Source organism: Oncorhynchus kisutch, linkage group LG3, assembly GCF_002021735.2.
Source record: "Oncorhynchus kisutch isolate 150728-3 linkage group LG3, Okis_V2, whole genome shotgun sequence".
In the NCBI taxonomy this organism is placed as follows: domain Eukaryota; kingdom Metazoa; phylum Chordata; class Actinopteri; order Salmoniformes; family Salmonidae; genus Oncorhynchus; species Oncorhynchus kisutch.
Window position 1 is genome coordinate 2051033 of NC_034176.2, and position 23468 is coordinate 2074500.

General features: G+C 46.8%; 1 protein-coding gene across 1 annotated transcript in view; it reads left to right on the forward strand.

Moving 5' to 3' along the window:
* Positions 1 to 23468, forward strand: part of LOC109880156 (atrial natriuretic peptide receptor 3-like) — a 91005-nt gene that overhangs the window by 29543 nt on the left and 37994 nt on the right. Inside the window, exons 2-3 of the mRNA XM_031816561.1 lie at positions 19385 to 19507; positions 20109 to 20284. Coding sequence (XP_031672421.1) covers positions 19385 to 19507; positions 20109 to 20284 — 299 coding nt within the window. The remainder of the gene's footprint in view (positions 1 to 19384; positions 19508 to 20108; positions 20285 to 23468) is intronic.

Sequence of the window (23468 nt, forward strand, 5' to 3'; positions counted from 1 at the left end):
ACGTGGAGCAGGGAAAGGTGGCACTGGACTGGTGACACACACTTTAAGGTGAGTGCGGGGAGCCGGCACAGGACGTACCGGACTGGGAAGGCGCACTAGAGGCCTGGTGTGTGGAGCCGGCACAGGACGTACCGGACTGGGAAGGCGCACTAGAGACCTGGTGTGTGGAGCCGGCACAGGACGTACCGGACTGGGAAGGCGCACTAGAGGCCTGGTGTGTGGAGCTGGCGCAGGACGTACTGGGCTGGGAAGGCGCACTGGAGACCTGGTGCGTAGAGCCGGCACAGATTTCACCAGATGGCTAGCACGCTCCTCAGGGCGAGTACGGAGAGCTGACTCAGGTGGCATTAAACTGCTAACACCCTCCTTAGGGCAAATGTCGTGCATCTTGCACCAACTCCACAACTCTGTCCTTTTCTTTCTCCTCCAATACCTCCATCCACTCTCTGACAGACTCTGACTCTCTCCGTTCACTCTCCTCCAGTTTCTCCCTCTTCTCCCAGACTGGCTTTGGTTCACTCCTCGGCTCCGCTGACAGCTCTATGTGCCCCCCCCAGAAAAACTTTGGCGACTCCCGCCAAGCAAGGGTCTCGTGTCCTCTCATGTCCTCCCAAGTCCAAAACTTCCTTACCTCCTTTTCACACGTCTTGGTCCTCTGTTGGTGGGATATTCTGTCACGTACATGTGGAGACCAAGGCGCAGCGGATGTTGAGTTCCGCATAATATTTATTAAAGTGAATCTTAGCAAAAACAATAAATCAATAAACGAACAACGAAACGTGACTATGTGGTGCACAAAACAAAACAATATCCCACAAACACAGGTGGGAAAAAATGCTACCTAAATATGATCCCCAATTAGATACAACGATTATCAGCTGCCTCTAATTGGCCATCATACAAATCACCAACAGAATAATAAACTAGAACCCCACATAGCAATAATAAACTAGAATATCCCCCCCAGTCATGCCCTGACCTACTCTCAAAGGCTCTCTATGGTCAGGGCGTGACAGGTATCGTTAGAATGACTATCTTGTCCTCTAATATAGTGAAATAATGTCTCAATGTGTCGATGTCCATATGTCCCCTTCTGTGGGTCTGAATTTTGTATCTTGTATAATACATTAGTTTATATCAAATCAAATCAAATCAAATGTATTTATATAGCCCTTCGTACATCAGCTGATATCTCAAAGTGCTGTACAGAAACCCAGCCTAAAACCCCAAACAGCAAGCAATGCAGGTGTAGAAGCACGGATACTTATACTGGATTACGTGCACATTTTCATAAACTGTCATTTTGTTTGTTATGCTCCAACTTCCCCTCGATCTTGTCCCTTCATCGGTTATTTTTTAAATCTGATGTATCGTATGAACATCCTGTGTCTGACTCAAATAAGATTCCCTCAAGGTTGCTCTGATGTCCAAAAGATTTAAAATTGAAATTTCGTGATATGTAACTTTAAAAAAAAGTTGTATGTATTTTGAAACCATCTAGATTAGTCAGTCCAAAATGAATTATTTCATGGAAATAATGTATCTCCCGTTACCAAGTCATTTACGGGTTCTATGCCTTTAGTTTTCCATGTGGAACAATTTATCGGTGAATTCTGACACGAATGGTTCCATATGGTTGTGTTTCTAAGGAGTGATATTGGTTCTTGTAAAATAAGACTGGTTCCATATGGTTGTGTTTCTAGGGAGTGATATTGGTTCTTGTAAAATAAGACTGGTTCCATATGGTTGTGTTTCTAAGGAGTGATATTGGTTCTTGTAGAATAAGAATGGTTCCATATGGTTGTGTTTCTAAGGAGGGACATTGGTTCTTGTAAAATAAGACTGGTTCCATATGGTTGTGTTTCTAAGGAGGGATATTGGTTCTTGTAGAATAAGAATGGTTCCATATGGTTGTGTTTCTAAGGAGTGATAGTGGTTCTTGTAAAATAAGAATGGTTCCATATGGTTGTGTTTCTAAGGAGTGATATTGGTTCTTGTAGAATAAGAATGGTTCCATATGGTTGTGTTTCTAAGGAGTGATATTGGTTCTTGTAGAATAAGAATGGTTCCATATGGTTGTGTTTCTAAGGAGTGATATTGGTTCTTGTAGAATAAGAATGGTTCCATATGGTTGAGTTTCTAAGGAGTGATATTGGTTCTTGTAGAATAAGAATGGTTCCATATGGTTGTGTTTCTAAGGAGTGATATTGGTTCTTGTAGAATAAGACTGGTTCCATATGGTTGTGTTTCTAAGGAGGGACATTGGTTCTTGTAGAATAAGAATGGTTCCATATGGTTGTGTTTCTAAGGAGGGATATTGGTTCTTGTAGAATAAGACTGGTTCCATATGGTTGTGTTTCTAAGGAGGGACATTGGTTCTTGTAGAATAAGAATGGTTCCATATGGTTGTGTTTCTAAGGAGGGACATTGGTTCTTGTAGAATAAGAATGGTTCCATATGGTTGTGTTTCTAAGGAGTGATATTGGTTCTTGTAAAATAAGAATGGTTCCATGTGGTTGTGTTTCTAAGGAGTGATATTGGTTCTTGTAAAATAAGTTTCATTTTCTTCATTATTGTTATAATTTTCTCACCTATAAAGTTGTTAATGTTCTCAGCTTTATCCTGTGAAAACAGACACGTAAATATTCTGGGGATGAGCATCTTCAATGTGTACCCATTGTTCCTCTTTGTCGTAAGTAAAAGGTGAGTTGATACAATTACATGTCTGGAACGTTAAAACCACCCTCAGTCTCTGGAACGTTAAAACCACCCTCAGTCTCTGGAACGTTAAAACCACCCTCAGTCTTAGGAAGATGTAAAACCACCCTCAGTCTCTGGAACATTAAAACCACCCTCAGTCTCTGGAACGTTAAAACCACCCTCAGTCTCTGGAACATTAAAACCACCCTCAGTCTCTGGAACATTAAAACCACCCTCAGTCTCTGGAACGTTAAAACCACCCTCAGTCTCTGGAACATTAAAACCACCCTCAGTCTCTGGAACATTAAAACCACCCTCAGTCTCTGGAACGTTAAAACCACCCTCAGTCTCTGGAACGTTAAAACCACCCTCAGTCTCTGGAACGTTAAAACCACCCTCAGTCTCTGGAACGTTAAAACCACCCTCAGTCTCTGGAACGTTAAAACCACCCTCAGTCTCTGGAACGTTAAAACCACCCTCAGTCTCTGGAACGTTAAAACCACCCTCAGTCTCTGGAACGTTAAAACCACCCTCAGTCTCTGGAACGTTAAAACCACCCTCAGTCTCTGGAACGTTAAAACCACCCTCAGTCTCTGGAACGTTAAAACCACCCTCAGTCTCTGGAACATTAAAACCACCCTCAGTCTCTGGAACGTTAAAACCACCCTCAGTCTCTGGAACGTTAAAACCACCCTCAGTCTCTGGAACGTTAAAACCACCCTCAGTCTCTGGAACATTAAAACCACCCTCAGTCTCTGGAACATTAAAACCACCCTCAGTCTTAGGAAGATGTAAAACCACCCTCAGTCTCTGGAACATTAAAACCACCCTCAGTCTCTGGAACATTAAAACCACCCTCAGTCTTAGGAAGATGTAAAACCACCCTCAGTCTCTGGAACATTAAAACCACCCTCAGTCTCTGGAACATTAAAACCACCCTCAGTCTTAGGAAGATGTAAAACCACCCTCAGTCTCTGGAACATTAAAACCACCCTCAGTCTCTGGAACATTAAAACCACCCTCAGTCTTAGGAAGATGTAAAACCACCCTCAGTCTTAGGAAGGTTAAAACCACCCTGGGTCTCTGGAAGTTTAAAACCACCCTCAGTCTCTGGAACGTTAAAACCACCCCAGTCTTAGGAAGGTTAAAACCACCCCCAGTCTTAGGAAGGTTAAAACCACCCTCAGTCTTAGGAAGGTGTAAAACCACCCTAGTCTCTGGAAGGTGTAAAACCACCCCTGTCTCTGGAAGGTTAAAACCACCCCAGTCTCTGGAAGGTGTAAAATCACCCTCGGTTTCTGGAAGATGTAAAACGTTGCTGTTTATTCTATGAGTTTTATTTGTCCAGTTAAAGTCTCTTATGACCAAGTATGCTTTTTTAACCATGTCTTCAATATAAAGCTTTGACCACCATGCCATTCTAAAGAGGTTTATTCTACCTGGAAAATGTATGGGCATCAACATAATAAGCTAAATCACTGAACTCCTCCACTCCCCTCTCTCCTCCACTCCCCTCTCTCCTCCACTCTACTCTCTCATCCACTCCCCTCTCTCATCCACTCCCTCTCTCATCCACTCTTTCTCTCCTCCACTCCTCCTCCTCACTCTACTCTCTCCTCCACTCCTCTCTCTCCTCCACTCCTCCTCCTCACTCCACTCTCTCATCCACTCCTTCTCTCCTCCTCACTCCACTCTCTCATCCACTCCTCTACTCCTCCTCCTCACTCCACTCTCTCCTCCACTCCTTCTCTTCTCCTCACTCCACTCTCTCATCCACTCCTTCTCTCCTCCTCCTCACTCCACTCTCTCCTCCACTCCTCTTCCTCACTCCACTCTCCCCTCCATTCCTCCTCCTCACTCCACTCTCTCCTCCACTCCTGCTCTCCTCCTCACTCCACTCTCTCCTCCACTCCACTCTCTCCTCTACTCCTCCTCACTCCACTCTCTCCTCCACTCCTCTTCCTCACTCCACTCTCTCCTCCACTCCACTCTCTCCTCCACTCCTCCTCTTCACTCCACTCTTTCATCCACTCCACTCTTTCATCCTCCTCACTCCTTCACTCCACTCTCTCCTCCACTCCTTCTCTCCTCCACTCCTTCTCTCCTCCACTCCACTCTCTCCTCCACTCCTTCTCTCCTCCACTCCTCCTCACTCCACTCTCTCCTCCACTCCTCTTCCTCACTCCACTCTCTCCTCCACTCCACTCTCTCCTCCACTCCTTCTCTCCTCCTCACTCCACTCTCTCCTCCACTCCACTCTCTCCTCCACTCCTCCTCACTCCACTCTCTCCTCCACTCCACTCTCTCCTCCACTCCTCCTCTTCACTCCACTCTTTCATCCACTCCACTCTTTCATCCTCCTCACTCCTTCACTCCACTCTCTCATCCACTCCACTCTCTCCTCCACTCCTCCTCTTCACTCCACTCTTTCATCCACTCCACTCTTTCATCCTCCTCACTCCTTCACTCCACTCTCTCCTCCACTCCACCCTCTCCTCCACTCCTTCTCTCCTCCACTCCACCCTCTCCTCCACTCCTTCTCTCCCCCACTCCACTCTCTCGTCCACTCCTTCTCTCCTCCACTCCACCCTCTCCTCCACTCCTCTCTCCTCCACTCCTTCTCCACTCCACTCTCCACTCCTCCTCCTCACTCCACTCTCTCATCCACGCCTTCTCTCCTCCTCCTCACTCCACTCTCTCCTCCTCACTCCACTCTCTCCTCCACTCCTCTTCCTCACTCCACTCTCTCCTCACTCCACTCTCTCCTCCACTCCTTCTCTCCTCCTCACTCCACTCCTCCTCCTCACTCCACTCTCTCATCCACGCCTTCTCTCCTCCTCCTCACTCCCCTCTCTCCTCCACTCCACTCTCTCATCCACTCCCCTCTCTCATCCACTCCCTCTCTCATCCACTCTTTCTCTCCTCCACTCCTCCTCCTCACTCTACTCTCTCCTCCACTCCTCTCTCTCCTCCACTCCTCCTCCTCACTCCACTCTCTCATCCACTCCTTCTCTCCTCCTCACTCCACTCTCTCATCCACTCCTCTACTCCTCCTCCTCACTCCACTCTCTCCTCCACTCCTTCTCTTCTCCTCACTCCACTCTCTCATCCACTCCTTCTCTCCTCCTCCTCACTCCACTCTCTCCTCCACTCCTCTTCCTCACTCCACTCTCCCCTCCATTCCTCCTCCTCACTCCACTCTCTCCTCCACTCCTGCTCTCCTCCTCACTCCACTCTCTCCTCCACTCCACTCTCTCCTCTACTCCTCCTCACTCCACTCTCTCCTCCACTCCTCTTCCTCACTCCACTCTCTCCTCCACTCCACTCTCTCCTCCACTCCTCCTCTTCACTCCACTCTTTCATCCACTCCACTCTTTCATCCTCCTCACTCCTTCACTCCACTCTCTCCTCCACTCCTTCTCTCCTCCACTCCTTCTCTCCTCCACTCCACTCTCTCCTCCACTCCTTCTCTCCTCCACTCCACCCTCTCCTCCACTCCACTCTCTCCTCCACTCCTTCTCTCCTCCTCCTCACTCCACTCTCTCCTCCACTCCTCCTCACTCCACTCTCTCCTCCACTCTCTCCTCCACTCCTTCTCTCCTCCTCACTCCACTCTCTCCTCCACTCCACTCTCTCCTCCACTCCTCCTCACTCCACTCTCTCCTCCACTCCTCCTCCTCACTCCACTCTCTCCTCCACTCCACTCTCTCCTCCACTCCTCCTCTTCACTCCACTCTTTCATCCACTCCACTCTTTCATCCTCCTCACTCCTTCACTCCACTCTCTCATCCACTCTCTCCTCCACTCCTCCTCTTCACTCCACTCTTTCATCCACTCCACTCTTTCATCCTCCTCACTCCTTCACTCCACTCTCTCCTCCACTCCTTCTCTCCTCCACTCCACCCTCTCCTCCACTCCTTCTCTCCCCCACTCCACTCTCTCGTCCACTCCTTCTCTCCTCCACTCCACTCCTCCTCCTCCACTCCTTCTCCACTCCACTCTCCACTCCTCCTCCTCACTCCACTCTCTCATCCACGCCTTCTCTCCTCCTCCTCACTCCACTCTCTCCTCCTCACTCCACTCTCTCCTCCACTCCTCTTCCTCACTCCACTCTCTCCTCACTCCACTCTCTCCTCCACTCCTTCTCTCCTCCTCACTCCACTCCTCCTCCTCACTCCACTCTCTCATCCACGCCTTCTCTCCTCCTCCTCACTCCACTCTCTCCTCCACTCCTCCACTCCTCCTCACTCCACTCTCTCCTCCACTCCTCTTCCTCACTCCACTCTCTCCTCCACTCCACTCTCTCCTCCTCACTCCACTCTCCTCCTCACTCCACTCTCTCATCCACTCCACTCTCTCATCCACTCCACTCTCTCATCCACTCCACTCTCTCATCCACTCCACTCTCTCATCCACTCCACTCTCTCATCCACTCCTTCTCTTCACTCCACTCTCGCATCCACTCCACTCTCTCATCCACTCCTTCTCTTCACTCCACTCTCTCATCCACTCCACTCTCTCATCCACTCCTTCTCTTCACTCCACTCTCTCATCCACTCCACTCTCTCATCCACTCCACTCTCTCATCCACTCCTTCTCTCCTCCTCCTCACTCCACTCTCCACTCCACTCTCTCATCCACTCCACTCTCTCATCCACTCCTTCTCTCCTCCTCCTCACTCCACCCTCTCCTCCACTCCTTCTCACTCCACCCTCTCATCCAACTCCTTCTCTTCACTCCACTCTCTCCTCCACTCCTTTTCTCCTCTTATACTTGTTCTCTCCTCTTCTCTCTGCCTCTGCCCACAGCAGCATTCTCAGCATCTCAGTAGTAACAGACAGGCAGATAGGCAGGCAGGGAGGCAGACAGGCAGGCAGCGTTACAGATTTGCACAACGTCGTTCCCCTATTTGCATAATGCACTCACACAACACCATGTTTATAATGAGCCAAGGAGACACATAAAACGTCCTGTGAGCCACGATAAGTAGGGCCCGTGTGTAGCGCCCCTTCTCTGCATTCCTGAGCTCAGTGCTCCCTACCTAGAGGGGAGAACAGACAGACAAACAGACAGACAGGGAGATGCAGACAGACAGACAGGCAGGGAGATAGACATACAGGCAGACAGACAGGGAGATGCAGACAGACAGACAGGCAGGGAGATAGACAGACAGGCAGGGAGATAGACATACAGGCAGACAGACAGGGATACAGACATACATAGGCAGGCAGACAGACAGACATAGGCAGGGAGGCAGACAGACATAGGCAGCGAGGCAGACAGACAGGCAGGGAGGCAGACAGACAGACACAGGAAGACACCGACGCACAGTCGCAGGGAGACACACAGACAGACGCAGGGAGACAGACAGGCGCAGGGGGACAGACAGACGCAGGGAGACACAGAGCTGGTATTGTTGTCTCTGTCCCAGTAATGCTGTCAGCAGGACTGAGGTGAAGTGTGTCCCCTCTCTGGACCCCCCCTGACCAACCGGGCGCTACAGTGACAGGGGAATGTTTCAGCAGACTCTGGTTGTGTTCCAAATGGCCCCCCGATTTCTTATTTAGTGCACTACTTTGACCCCTATCCTTTTATATAGAGCCCTATGGGCCCTGGTCAAAGTAGTGCACTATATAGGGGATTGGATGCCATTTGATGCTCAACCCTATTAACCACGGCTGGTCAACGCTGGGACACTCCCCGAGTTATTTCCAAACCTTTTCCAAATGCCCCCTTGGCCTCTCCTCGTTGTTTGTTTGTGTGCCTGTTTTGTTGGGTTGTATTTTTAACCTCGCTCCATAGTAACCAGACAGGTTTTCTGTTGATGTTTGGGTCAGGACTAGGGCCGCCGAGCCCCTCTCTGACTGTCCCCTACTGTATCTTACTTATGTACTGTAACTAGCGCACAGGTTTTCTGTTTGTTGGAGCTGGGTCTACCTTCTCTACTGTACGCTGCTATGAGCTGTTGCCTAACCTGGCGTATATTTCAACAAGGTACAGTATCACAAATTTAATTTCAGAATCAGCTGTTTTCAATTCACTTTCGGAATCAGCTGTTTTCAATTCACTTCGGAATCAGCTGTTTTCAATTCACCTCGGAATCAGCCGTTTCAATTCACCTCGGAATCAGCCGTTTCAATTCACCTCGGAATCAGCCGTTTCAATTCACCTCGGAATCAGCCGTTTCAATTCACTTCGGAATCAGCCGTTTCAATTCACTTCGGAATCAGCCGTTTCAATTCACTTCGGAATCTTCGGAATCAGCCGTTTTCAATTCACTTCGGAATCAGCTGTTTTTACAGTGGAGATAACCACCTCACCCATAGATATTTAACTTGACACGTTGTTACCCTATGGACTATGTTACCCTATGGACTATTGTTGTTACCCTGTGAACTATGTTGTTACCCTATGGACTATGTTGTTACCCTATGGACTATGTTGTTACCCTATGAACTATGTTGTTACCCTATGGTCAAGATCAAGATCCTGCTAGTCCCCACTGTAACAACTGGCAACTGTAGTGATCCAAGATGGCGTAGCAGTAAGTCGTCCTGTCGTGTCGTGTCCCTGTATATTTTGTTTATTTTTCGTTTTTTACATATTTTTCGTTTTTTACATAGCTATCCCTTTAAAAACATTTTGCTAAACCTAAGCTTCCAAATACGCTGGATCTTCACAACTAGCTATCTAGCTAAACCGCAACCCCGGATGATTACCCCTGGCTAGCGTCTCCACCCACTTAGCTTGAAGCTAGCCCGGCCTGCGCTACCACCGTAGCATACTCCTGAGCTACAATACCCGGGCCCACGACCGGTCTATCGATGTCACCGCATGAAGAGGAATAAACAGACTCACCCCATCGCGACGTCCCCCAAAGGCTAACTCTCTAGCCCTCGCTATCTCCCTGCTTGCTAATTCGGCCTGCTAACTGCTAGCTTGTCCAGCTCCGGTCCGCTAACTGCTACCTTGTCTAGCCCGGGCCTACAAACTGTTAGCTTGTTAGCACAGGCCTGCTAACCGCCTGAATCGCCGCGTCCCAAACGCCCACCGGACCCATATTTACTTTCTATCTCTTTTGACTTTTAATTTGTTTATACCTTCCGGAAATCTGCCTCACCCAATGTGATACGGAATCGCTATTGTTTTTTATTTATTTTTAGAACACACTCAAGAACCTCCAGAAGCTAACCAGCTAACTAGCTACAAGCTATTTAGTCATTGTTCGTTTTTTTTTTTTTTTACCTGGATAACACTCGCCAGTCCAGCTTCCCTTCCCCATCCACCGCTGCCCCCTGGACACTGATCTCTTGGCTACATAGCTGATGCACGCTGGACTGTCCATAAATCACGGTACTCCATTCTGCTTGTTTGTTTTATCTGTTGGCCCCGTTGCCTAGTCTACGCCATTTTACCTGCTGTTGTTGTGCTAGCTGATTAGCTGTTGTCTCACCTACTGTTTTAGCTAGCTTTCCCAATTCAACACCTGTGATTACTGTATGCCTCGCTGTATGTCTCTCTCAAATGTCAATATGCATTGTATACTGTTGTTCAGGTTAGTTATCATTGTTTTAGTTCACAATGGAGCCCCTAGTTCCACTCTTCATACCCCTGATAACTCCTTTGTCCCACCTCCCACACATGCGGTGACCTCACCCATTACTACCAGCATGTCCAGAGATACAACCTCTCTCATCATCACCCAGTGCCTGGGCTTACCTCCGCTGTACCCGCACCCCACCATACCCCTGTCTGCGCATTATGCCCTGAATATATTCTACCATGCCCAGAAACCTGCTCCTCTTATTCTCTGTCCCCAACGCTCTAGGCGACCAGTTTTGATAGCCTTTAGCCGCACCCTCATACTACTCCTTCTCTGTTCCGCGGGTGATGTGGAGGTAAACCCAGGCCCTGCATGTCCCCAGGCACCCTCATTTGTTGACTTCTGTGTTCGAAAAAGCCTTGGTTTCATGCATGTCAACATCAGAAGCCTCCTCCCTAAGTTTGTCTTACTCACTGCTTTAGCACACTCTGCTAACCCTGATGTCCTTGCTGTGTCTGAATCCTGGCTCAGGAAGGCCACCAAAAATTCAGAGATTTCCATACCCAACTATAACATCTTCCGTCAAGATAGAACTGCCAAAGGGGGAGGAGTTGCAGTTTACTGCAGAGATAGCCTGCAAAGTAATGTCATACTTTCCAGGTCCATAACAGTTCGAACTACTAATTTTGAAAATTACTCTCTCCAGAAATAAGTCTCTCACGGTTGCCGCCTGCTACCGACCCCCCTCAGCTCCCAGCTGTGCCCTGGACACCATTTGTGAATTGATCGCCCCCCATCTAGCTTCAGAGTTTGTTCTGTTAGGTGACCTAAACTGGGATATGCTTAACACCCCGCCAGTCCTACAATCTAAGCTAGATGCCCTCAATCTCACACAAATCATCAAGAAACCCACCAGGTACAACCCTAACTCTGTAAACAAGGGCACCCTCATAGACGTCATCCTGACCAACTGGCCCTCCAAATACACCTCCGCTGTCTTCAACCAGGATCTCAGCGATCACTGCCTCATTGCCTGTATCCGCTACGGAGCCGCAGTCAAACGACCACCCCTCATCACTGTCAAACGCTCCCTAAAACACTTCTGTGAGCAGGCCTTTCTAATCGACCTGGCCCGGGTATCCTGGAAGGACATTGACCTCATCCCGTCAGTTGAGGATGCCTGGTCATTCTTTAAAAGTAACTTCCTCACCATTTTAGATAAGCATGCTCCGTTCAAAAAATGCAGAACTAAGAACAGATACAGCCCTTGGTTCACCCCAGACCTGACTGCCCTCGACCAGCACAAAAACATCCTGTGGCGGACTGCAATAGCATCGAATAGTCCCCGTGATATGCAACTGTTCAGGGAAGTCCGGAACCAATACACGCAGTCAGTCAGGAAAGCTAAGGCCAGCTTCTTCAGGCAGAAGTTTGCATCCTGTAGCTCCAACTCCAAAAAGTTCTGGGACACTGTGAAGTCCATGGAGAACAAGAGCACCTCCTCCCAGCTGCCCACTGCACTGAGGCTAGGTAACACGGTCACCACTGATAAATCCATGATTATCGAAAACTTCAATAAGCATTTCTCAACGGCTGGCCATGCCTTCCGCCTGGCTACTTCAACCTCGGCCAACAGCTCCGCCCCCCCCGCAGCTCCTCGCCCAAGCCTCTCCAGGTTCTCCTTTACCCAAATCCAGATAGCAGATGTTCTGAAAGAGCTGCAAAACCTGGACCCGTACAAATCAGCTGGGCTTGACAATCTGGACCCTCTATTTCTGAAACTATCTGCCACCATTGTCGCAACCCCTATTACCAGCCTGTTCAACCTCTCTTTCATCTCGTCTGAGATCCCCAAGGATTGGAAAGCTGCCGCAGTCATCCCCCTCTTCAAAGGGGGAGACACCCTGGACCCAAACTGTTACAGACCTATATCCATCCTGCCCTGCCTATCTAAGGTCTTCGAAAGCCAAGTCAACAAACAGGTCACTGACCATCTCGAATCCCACCGTACCTTCTCCGCTGTGCAATCTGGTTTCCGAGCCGGTCATGGGTGCACCTCAGCCACACTCAAGGTACTAAACGACATCATAACCGCCATCGATAAAAGACAGTACTGTGCAGCCGTCTTCATCGACCTTGCCAAGGCTTTCGACTCTGTCAATCACCATATTCTTATCGGCAGACTCAGTAGCCTCGGTTTTTCAGATGACTGCCTTGCCTGGTTCACCAATTACTTTGCAGACAGAGTTCAGTGTGTCAAATCGGAGGGCATGCTGTCCGGTCCTCTGGCAGTCTCTATGGGGGTGCCACAGGGTTCAATTCTCGGGCCGACTCTTTTCTCTGTGTATATCAATGATGTTGCTCTTGCTGCGGGCGATTCCCTGATCCACCTCTACGCAGACGACACCATTCTATATACCTTCGGCCCGTCTTTGGACACTGTGCTATCTAACCTCCAAACAAGCTTCAATGCCATACAACACTCCTTCCGTGGCCTCCAACTGCTCTTAAACGCTAGTAAAACCAAATGCATGCTTTTCAACCGGTCGCTGCCTGCACCTGCATGCCCGACTAGCATCACCACCCTGGATGGTTCCGACCTAGAATATGTGGACGTCTATAAGTACCTAGGTGTCTGGCTAGACTGCAAACTCTCCTTCCAGACTCATATCAAACATCTCCAATCGAAAATCAAATCAAGAGTCGGCTTTCTATTCCGCAACAAAGCCTCCTTCACTCAAGCCGCCAAGCTTACCCTAGTAAAACTGACTATCCTACCGATCCTCGACTTCGGCGATGTCATCTACAAAATGGCTTCCAACACTCTACTCAGCAAACTGGATGCAGTCTATCACAGTGCCATCCGTTTTGTCACTAAAGCACCTTATACCACCCACCACTGCGACTTGTATGCTCTAGTCGGCTGGCCCTCGCTACATATTCGTCGCCAGACCCACTGGCTCCAGGTCATCTACAAGTCTATGCTAGGTAAAGCTCCGCCTTATCTCAGCTCACTGGTCACGATGGCAACACCCATCCGTAGCACGCGCTCCAGCAGGTGTATCTCACTGATCATCCCTAAAGCCAACACCTCATTTGGCCGCCTTTCGTTCCAGTACTCTGCTGCCTGTGACTGGAACGAATTGCAAAAATCGCTGAAGTTGGAGACTTTTATCTCCCTCACCAACTTCAAACATCAGCTATCTGAGCAGCTAACCGATCGCTGCAGCTGTACATAGTCTATTGGTAAATAGCCCACCCTTTTCACCTACCTCATCCCCATACTGTTTTTATTTATTTACTTTTCTGCTCTTCTGCACACCAATATCTCTACCTGTACATGACCATCTGATCTTTTATCACTCCAGTGTTAATCTGCAAAATTGTAATTATTTGCCTACCTCCTCATGCCTTTTGCACACATTGTATATAGACCCCCCCTTTGTTTTCTACTGTGTTATTGACTTGTTAATTGTTTACTCCATGTGTAACTCTTTGTTGTATGCTCACACTGCTATGCTTTATCTTGGCCAGGTCGCAGTTGCAAATGAGAACTTGTTCTCAACTAGCCTACCTGGTTAAATAAAGGTGTTCTCAACTAGCCTACCTGGTTAAATAAAGGTGTTCTCAACTAGCCTACCTGGTTAAATAAAGGTGAAATAAAAAAATAAAAAAAAATAAAATGGACTATGTTGTTACCCTATGAACTATGTTACCCTATGGACTATGTTGTTACCCTATGAACTATGTTGGTACCCTATGGACTATGTTGTTACCCTATGAACTATGTTACCCTATGGACTATGTTGTTACCCTATGGACTATGTTGGTACCCTATGGACTATGTTGTTACCCTATGAACTATGTTACCCTATGGACTATGTTGTTACCCTATGAACTATGTTGTTACCCTATGAACTATGTTGTTACCCTATGAACTATGTTGTTACCCTATGAACTATGTTGTTACCCTATGGACTATGTTGGTACCCTATGGACTATGTTGTTACCCTATGAACTATGTTGTTACCCTATGAACTATGTTGTTACCCTATGGACTATGTTGTTACCCTATGGACTATGTTGTTACCCTATGGACTATGTTGTTACCCTATGGACTATGTTGTTACCCTATGGACTATGTTGTATCCAGGTATCCCCTGGCTGTGATGTGTAGTGTTGCCATTAACAGATCTGGGACCAGCCTAAGGACAGGTATCCCCTGGCTGTGATGTGTTGTTTTGCCATTAACAGATCTGGGACCAGCCTAAGGACAGGTATCCCCTGGCTGTGATGTGTAGTGTTGCCATTAACAGATCTGGGACCAGCCTAAGGACAGGTATCCCCTGGCTGTGATGTGTAGTGTTGCCATTAACAGATCTGGGACCAGCCTAAGGACAGGTATCCCCTGGCTGTGATGTGTAGTGTTGCCATTAACAGATCTGGGACCAGCCTAAGGACAGGTATCCCCTGGCTGTGATGTGTAGTGTTGCCATTAACAGATCTGGGACCAGCCTAAGGACAGGTATCCCCTGGCTGTGATGTGTAGTGTTGCCATTAACAGATCTGGGACCAGCCTAAGGACAGGTATCCCCTGGCTGTGATGTGTAGTGAATTGCCATTAATGGAATCTTAGTACTTGTAGGGACAATTGGTTGAAGCTACTGTGGGGCTACTTAGCCTGCGGTACTTGGTATGTCTCCAGGGAAGACTTGACTTCTTTTTCCTTGTGATCGTCACCTAGAAGTAGGTAGGTCCACTATGTAGTTACATTTACATGACCAGCACATAATACTATTGCAACTGTGTTGTCTGTCACCAGCCCCCCTCTTGTTGTCCTTCACCAGCCCACCCACCCTCTTGTTGCCCATCACCAGCCCCCCTCTTGTTGTCCGTCACCAGCCCCCCTCAACTGTGCGGGAGGCTCATGCCTCTAGCTGTGACATCGGTTTCTCTTCATCACCTCATTGTCCCGCTTGCTCAGCTTCTGATTGATTTTATTTGCTGTTGTCTGTGCCCAATAATGTTTGTACCCTGTTTTGTGCTGCTACCATGTTGATGTTATGTTGTGTTGCTACCATGCTGTGTTGTCTTAGGTCTCTCTTTATGTTGTGTTGTCTCTCTTTATGTAGTGTTGTGTTGTCTCTCTTTATGTAGTTTTGTGTTGTCTCTCTTTATGTAGTGTTGTGTTGTCTCTCTTTATGTAGTGTTGTGTTGTCTCTCTTTATGTAGTGTTGTGTTGTCTCTCTTTATGTAGTGTTGTGTTGTCTCTCTTTATGTAGTGTTGTCTCTCTTTATGTAGTGTTGTCTCTCTTTATGTAGTGTTGTGGTGTCTCTCTTTATGTAGTGTTGTATTGTCTCTCTTTATGTAGTGTTGTGTTGTCTCTCTTTATGTAGTGTTGTGTGTTTTGTCCTATATTCTTATTTAATTTATTATTATTTTTAATTCCAGTTTATTTTTATTTTTAATTTAGCCTTTTGTTAGGCTGTCATTCTTAATGAGAATTTGTTCTTAACTGACTAGTTAAATAAAAGGTTAAATTAATAAAACAAAACATACACACACACAGAACAGGCGGCTGGTGGCACCTTCATTGAGGAGGACGGGCTCATTATAATAGCTGGAATGGAATAAATGGAACGGGTATCAAACACATTGTTTCCATATGTTTCAATACCATTCCAGTCTCTCCATTCCAGCTATTATAATAAGCCGTCCTCCCGTCACCAGCCTCCCGTGACACATGGCACATACATGGAAATAAGTTAGTTCCACCTGTTGAAATGAGGAGGCATAAGCAGAAAAGAACCCCATACCTACTGAGAAATATGGTGGTGTAACATTTGATGTAATGGGGTCAAAGGCATCATGAACCCTACCTAGTACCTGGACATTTGTCTTAGCCGTGTCTGAATCCTGGCTTAGGAAAACCACCAAAAACCCTGAAATCTCCATTGCTAACTATAACGTTTTCCGCCAAGATAGAACTGCCAAAGGGGGCGGTGTTGCAATCTACTGCAAAGATCAAGAGTAATACAGAACTCTACAGGCTAAGTCTGTACCCAAACTATTTGAGCTTCTACTTCTAAAAATGAACCTTTCCAGAAACAAGTCTCTCACTGTTGCCGCTTGCTATAGACCACCCTCTGCCCCCAGCTGTGCCCTCGACACCATATGTGAACTGATTGCCCCCCATCTATCTTCTGAGCTCGTGCTACTAGGTGACCTAAACTGGGACATGCTTAACACCCCGGCCATCCTACAAACTAAGCTTGATGCCCTCAATCTCACACAAATGATCAATGAACCTACTAGGTACAACCCCAAATCAGTAAACACGGGCACCCTCATAGATGTCATCCTAATTAATTCGCCCTCCAAATGCACCTCTGCTGTTTTCAATCAAGATCTCAGCTATCACTGCCTCATTGCCTGCATCCGTAATGGGTCTGCGACCAAACGACCACCCCTCATCACTGTCAAATGCTCCCTAAAACACTTCTGCGTGCAGGCCTTTCTAATCGACCTGGCCGGGGTATCCTGGAATGACATTGACCTCATCCCGTCAGTAGATGATGCCTGGCTATTCTTTAAAAGTGCCTTCCTCAACATCTTAAATAAGCATGCCCCTCTCAAAAAAATTTGAACTAGGAATAGATATAGTCCTTGGTTCACGCCAGACCTGTCTGCCCTTGACCAGCACAAAAACATCCTGTGGCGTTCTGCAATAGCATCGAATAGCCCCTGTGATATGCAACTTTTCAGGGAAGTTAGGAGCAAATATACACAGGCAGTTAGAAAAGCTAAGGCTTTTTCAAACAGAAATTTGCATCCTGTAGTACTAACTCAAAAATGTTCTGGGACACTGTAAAGTCCATGGAGAATAAGAGCACCTCCTCCCAGCTGCCCACTGCTCTGAGGCTAGGAAACATTGTCACCACCGATAAATCCGCTATAATTGAGAATTTCAATAAGCATTTCTCTACGACTGGCCATGCTTTCCACATCGCTACTCCTACCCCGGTCAACTGCCCGGCACCATCCACAGCAACCCGCCAAAGCGCCCACCATTTCTCCTTCTCCCAAATCCAGATAGCCAATGTTCTAAAAGAGCTGCAAAATCTGGACCCCTACAAATCAGCCGGGTTAGACAATCTGGACCCTCTCTTTCTAAAATGATCTGCCGAAATTGTTGCAACCCCTATTACTAGCCTGTTCAAAACGACATCATAACCGCATAACCGCCATCGATAAGAGACATTGCTGTGCAGCCGTATTCATCGACCTGGCCAAGGCTTTTATACTCTGTCAAACACAACATTCTTATTGGCAGACTCGACAGCCTTGGTTTCTCAAATGATTGCCTCGCCTGGTTTACCAACTACTTCTCTGATAGAGTTCAGTGTGTCAAATCGGAGGGCCTGTTGTCTGGACCTCTGACAGTCTCTATGGGTGTGCCACAGGGTTCAATTCTCGGGCAGACTCACTTTTCTGTATACATCAATGATGTTGCTCTTGCTGCTGGTGATTCTCTGATCCACCTCTACGCAGACGACACCATTCTGTATGGTGGCCTCCAACTGCTCTTAAACGCAAGTAAAACTAAATGCATGCTTTTCAATCGATCGCTGCCCGCACCTGCTCGCCCGCCCAGCATCACTACTCTGGACGGCTCTGACTTAGAATACGTGGACAACTACAAATACCTGGGTGTCTGGTTAGACTGTAAACTCTCCTTCCAGACTCACATTAAGCATCTCCAATCCAAAATTAAATCTAGAATCGGCTTCCTATATTGCAACAAAACATCCTTCATTCATAAAACTGTAAAACTGACCATCCTACCGATCCTCGACTTCGGTGATGTCATCTATAAAATAGCCTCCAACACTCTACTCAACAAACTGGATGCAGTCTATCACAGTGCCATCCGTTTTGTCACCAAAGCCCCATACACTACCCACCATTGCGACCTGTACGCTCTCGTTGGCTGGCCCTCGCTTCATACTCGTCGCCAAACCCACTGGCTACAGGTTATCTACAAGTCTCTGCTAGGTAAAGCACCGCCTTATCTCAGCTCACTGGTCACCATAGCAGCACGCGCTCCAGCAGGTATATCTCACTGGTCACCCCCAAAGCCAATTCCTCCTTTGGTCGTCTTTCCTTCCAGTTCTCTGCTGCCCATGACTGGAACGAATTGCAAACATTTCTGAAGCTGGAGACTCACATCTCCCTCACTAGCTTTAAGCACCAGCTGTCAGAGCATTTTTACAGTTCACTGCACCTGTACTTAGCCTATCTGTAAACAGCCCATCTATCTACCTACCTCATCCCCATACATATTTATTTATTTTGCTCCTTTGCACCCCAGTATCTCTGAGGCTGAAAACGTGTTGTAACAGTTTCCTCCATGTCTTCTCGTCTTGTTGTTGCTGGGTTGAGTTGTAACAGTTTCCTCCATGTCTTCTCGTCTTGTTGAAGCTGGGTTGAGTTGTAACACAGTTTCCTCCATGTCTTCTCGTCTTGTTGAAGCTGGGTTGAGTTGTAACAGTTTCCTCCATGTCTTCTCGTCTTGTTGTTGTTGCTGGGTTGAGTTGTAATACTGTTTCCTCCATGTCTTCTCGTCTTGTTGAAGCTGGGTTGAGTTGAAACAGTTTCCTCCATGTCTTCTCATCTTGTTGTTGTTGCTAGGTTGAGTTGTAACACTGTTTCCTCCATGTCTTCTCGTCTTGTTGTTTTTGCTGGGTTGAGTTGTAACACTGTTTCCTCCATGTCTTCTCGTCTTGTTGTTGCTGGGTTGAGTTGTAACACTTTCCTACATGTCTTCTCGTCTTGTTGTTGCTGGGTTGAGTTGTAACACTGTTTCCTCCATGTCTTCTCGTCTTGTTGTTGCTGGGTTGAGTTTTAACAGTTTCCTCCATGTCTTCTCATCTTGTTGTTGCTGGGTTGAGTTGTAACACTGTTTCCTCCATGTCTTCTCGTCTTGTTGTTGCTGGGTTGAGTTGTAACACTGTTTACTCCATGTCTTCTCGTCTTGTTGTTGCTGGGTTGAGTTGTAACACTGTTTCCTCCATGTCTTCTCGTCTTGTTGTTGCTGGGTTGAGTTGTAACACTGTTTCCTTCATGTCGTTTCCTTGCAGTTGTTATCATGTGTGCGGGAGCAGACATTGTCCGAGACATCATGCTAGCGGTTCACAGAAGGAGGCTCACCAACGGCAGCTACATCTTCTTCAACATCGAACTCTTCAACTCCTCGTCCTACGGTAAAAATACACATCAGCACAACGTTGCCAGCCCTACATATATACTCTGTTCCCAGCCCTACATATATACTCTGTTGTTCCCAGCCCAACATATATACTCTGTTGTTCCCAGCCCAACATATATACTCTGTTGTTCCCAGCCCTACATATATACTCTGTTGTTCCCTACATATATACTCTGTTGTTCCCAGCCCTACATATATACTCTGTTGTTCCCAGCCCTACATATATACTCTGTTGTTCCCAGCCCTACATATATACTCTGTTGTTCCCAGCCCTACATATATACTCTGTTGTTCCCAGCCCAACATATATACTCTGTTGTTCCCAGCCCAACATATATACTCTGTTGTTCCCAGCCCTACATATATACTCTGTTGTTCCCTACATATATACTCTGTTATTCCCAGCCCTACATATATACAACCATGTTGTAATGCTTGGCCATGTTGTGATGCTTGGGCATGTTGTAATGCTTGTAAAGACCTTCCCACTATGCACATCTCCATGCCGAGCGCTGCACTACATGGTTATAGACAGAAACTTTTCAACATGTCAAAAATGTCACCTCTTTTTCATCTCTCCCTGTTTGGTTTCCTAGGCAACGGCTCGTGGAAGCGAGGGGATAGGTACGACAGTGAGGCGCGACAGGCGTACTCTGCCCTCAACACGGTCACGCTGCTCCGGACGGTCAAACCAGAGTTTGACAACTTCTCCCTGGAGGTCAAGAGATCAATTCAGAAAGCTGGACTACCGGACTGTGACGACTGTGACAATGTACGTATGTCTGGCATCCTAAACTCTAAACCAACTGTTAACTGTGAAGACTGTGACAATGTACGTACGTCTGGCATCCTAAACTCTAAACCAACTGTTAACTCAAATCAAATCAAATCAAATTGATTTATATAGCCCTTCGTACATCAGCTGATATCTCAAAGTGCTGTACAGAAACCCAGCCTAAAACCCCAAACAGCAAGCAATGCAGGTGTAGAAGCACGGTGGCTAGGAAAAACTCCCTAGAAAGGCCAATACCTAGGAAGAAACCTAGAGAGGAACCAGGCTATGTGGGGTGGCCAGTCCTCTTCTGGCTGTGCCGGGTGGAGATTATAACAGAACATGGCCAAGATGTTCAAATGTTCATAAATGACCAGCATGGTCGAATAATAATAAGGCAGAACAGTTGAAACTGGAGCAGCAGCACAGTCAGGTGGAAGTTGAAACTGGAGCAGCAGCATGGCCAGGTGGACTGGGGACAGCAAGGAGTCATCATGTCAGGTAGTCCTGGGGCATGGTCCTAGGGCTCAGGTCCTCCGAGAGAGAGAAAGAAAGAGAGAAGGAGAGAATTAGAGAACGCACACTTAGATTCACACAGGACACCGAATAGGACAGGAGAAGTACTCCAGATATAACAAACTGACCCCAGCCCCCCGACACATAAACTACTGCAGCATAAATACTGCAGTTAACTGTGAAGACTGTGATCATGTATATACAGTACCAGTCAAAAGTTTGGATACACCTACTCATTCAAGGGTTTTTCTTTGTTTTTACTATTTTCTACATTGTAGAATAATAGTGAAGACCTCAAAACTATGATATAACACATGGAATCATGTAGTAACCAAAAAAGTGTTAAACAAATCAAAATATATTTGATGACAGCTTTGCAAACTCTTGTCATTCTCTCAACCAGCTTCACCTGGAATGCTTTTCCAACAGTCTTGAAGGAGTTCCCACATATTCTGAGCAATTGTTGGCTGCTTTTCCTTCACTCGCTGGTCTGACTCATCCCAAACCATCTCAATTGGGTTGAGATTGGGGGATTGTGGAGGCCAGGTCATCTGATGCAGCATTTCATCACTCTCCTTCTTGGTAAAATAACCCTTATACAGCCTGGAGGTGTGTTGGGTCATTGTCCTGTGGAAATACAAATTATAGTGGGACTAAGCCCAAATCAGATGGGATGGCATATCGCTGCAGAAGGCTGTGGTAACCATGCTGGTTAAGTGTGCCTTGAATTCTAAATAAATCAGACCGTGTCACCAGCAAAGCACCCCCACACCATCACACCTCCTCCATTACACCATTACACTTCTTTCTCCATGCTTTATGGTGGGAAATACACATTCGGAGATCATCCGTTCACCCACACAGCGTCTCACAAAGACACGACGGTTGGAATCAAACATCTCAAATTTGGACTCATCAGACCAAAGTACAGATTTCCACCAGTCTAAATGTTCATTGCTCGTGTTTCTTGGCCCAAACAAGAGTCTTCTTCTTATTGGTGTCCTTTAGTAGTGGTTTCTTTGCAGCAATTCAACCATGAAGGCCTGATTCACGCAGTCTCCTCTGAACTGTTGAGATGTGTCAGTTACTTGAACTCTGAAGCATTTATTTGGACCTACATTTCTGAGGCTGGTTACTCTGAACTTATCCTCTAAAGCGGAGGTAACTCTGGGTCTTCCTTTCCTGTAGCGGTCCTCATGAGAGACAGTTTCATCATAGCTCTTGGTTTTTTTGCGACTGCACCTGAAGGAACTTTCAACGTCCTTGAAATGTTCTGTATTGACTGACCTTCATGTCTTAAAGTAATGATGGACTGACCTTCATGTCTTAAAGTAATGATGGACTGACCTTCATGTCTTAAAGTAATGATGGACTGACCTTCATGTCTTAAAGTAATGATGGACTGACCTTCATGTCTTAAAGTAATGATGGACTGTCATTTCTCTTTGCTTATTTGAGCTGTTCTTGCCATAATATGGACTAGGGCTATCTTCTGTATACCAACCCTACCTTGTCACAACACAACTGTGTGTGTGTGTACTACATGTCTGTGCTATGCTAGGCCCAATGGCTGTGTGTGTGTGTGTGTGTGTGTGTGTGTGTGTGTGTGTGTGTGTGCACTTCATGTCTGTGCTATGCTAGACCCAGCGGCTGGGAAACCTCTCCAGTTAGTCTGTAGTTGAGTCAAGGTAAACAACATAACGGACTGGGCCTAGAAACGGACTGGGCTATACGCTCTTAGAAAAAGGATTCCAAAAGGGTTCTTCATCCCAGAGAGGATGAGGGGGGATGATACGGGGGAGAGGATAGGGTCATATTTTACCAGTACCACCCCCTACTCCCCATATACTTTATGATTCCCTATAATGTAACATAAACATAACACACCAAACTCTCTGGCCTGGTTGGACCAGTTGTTAGCTAGTTAGCTGGTGCTCCAAGCTGAGGTAATGTGAAGTTCTTTCACTATGGCAGAGAGGATCAGGGGGATGTCTGGGAGGGAGAAAGGAGGCGTTATTCTTGGGGGAACTCAGCACCGCTAATTCCTAGGCTGCTCGTCAGATATATGTAAATTAGACACGCCAGCCACAACCATCACAAGAGACTTCATTGTCAATAAGCCGTTCAGCTAGGGCTCTGCAGGAGGAGGGAAAGAGGGAGAGAGGGAGAGAAAGATTTCTTTTCACATGGCCGTGGGTTGAGACAGGGATGCAGCTTAAGCCCCACCTTCTTTAACATGCAGTTGAAGTCGGAAGTTTAGATACACTTAGGTTGCAGTCATTAAAACTCGTTTTTCAACCACTCCACAAACTTCTTGTTAACAAACTATAGTTTTGGCAAGTCAGTTAGGACATCTACTTTGTGCATGACACAAGCAATTCTTCCAACAATTGTTTACAGACACAGTAAATTATAAGTAAAATAATCTATCACGATTCCAGTGGGTCAGAAGTTTGCATACACTAAGTTGACTGTGCCTTTAAACAGCTTGGAAAATTCCAGAAAATTATGTCATGGCTTTAGAGGTTTCTGATCGGCTAATTCACATCATTTGAGTCAATTGGAGGTGTCCCTGTGGATGTATTTCAAGGTCTACCTTCAGACTCAGTGCCTCTTTGATTGACATCATGGGAAAATCAAAAGAAATCAGCAAAGACCTCAGAAAATA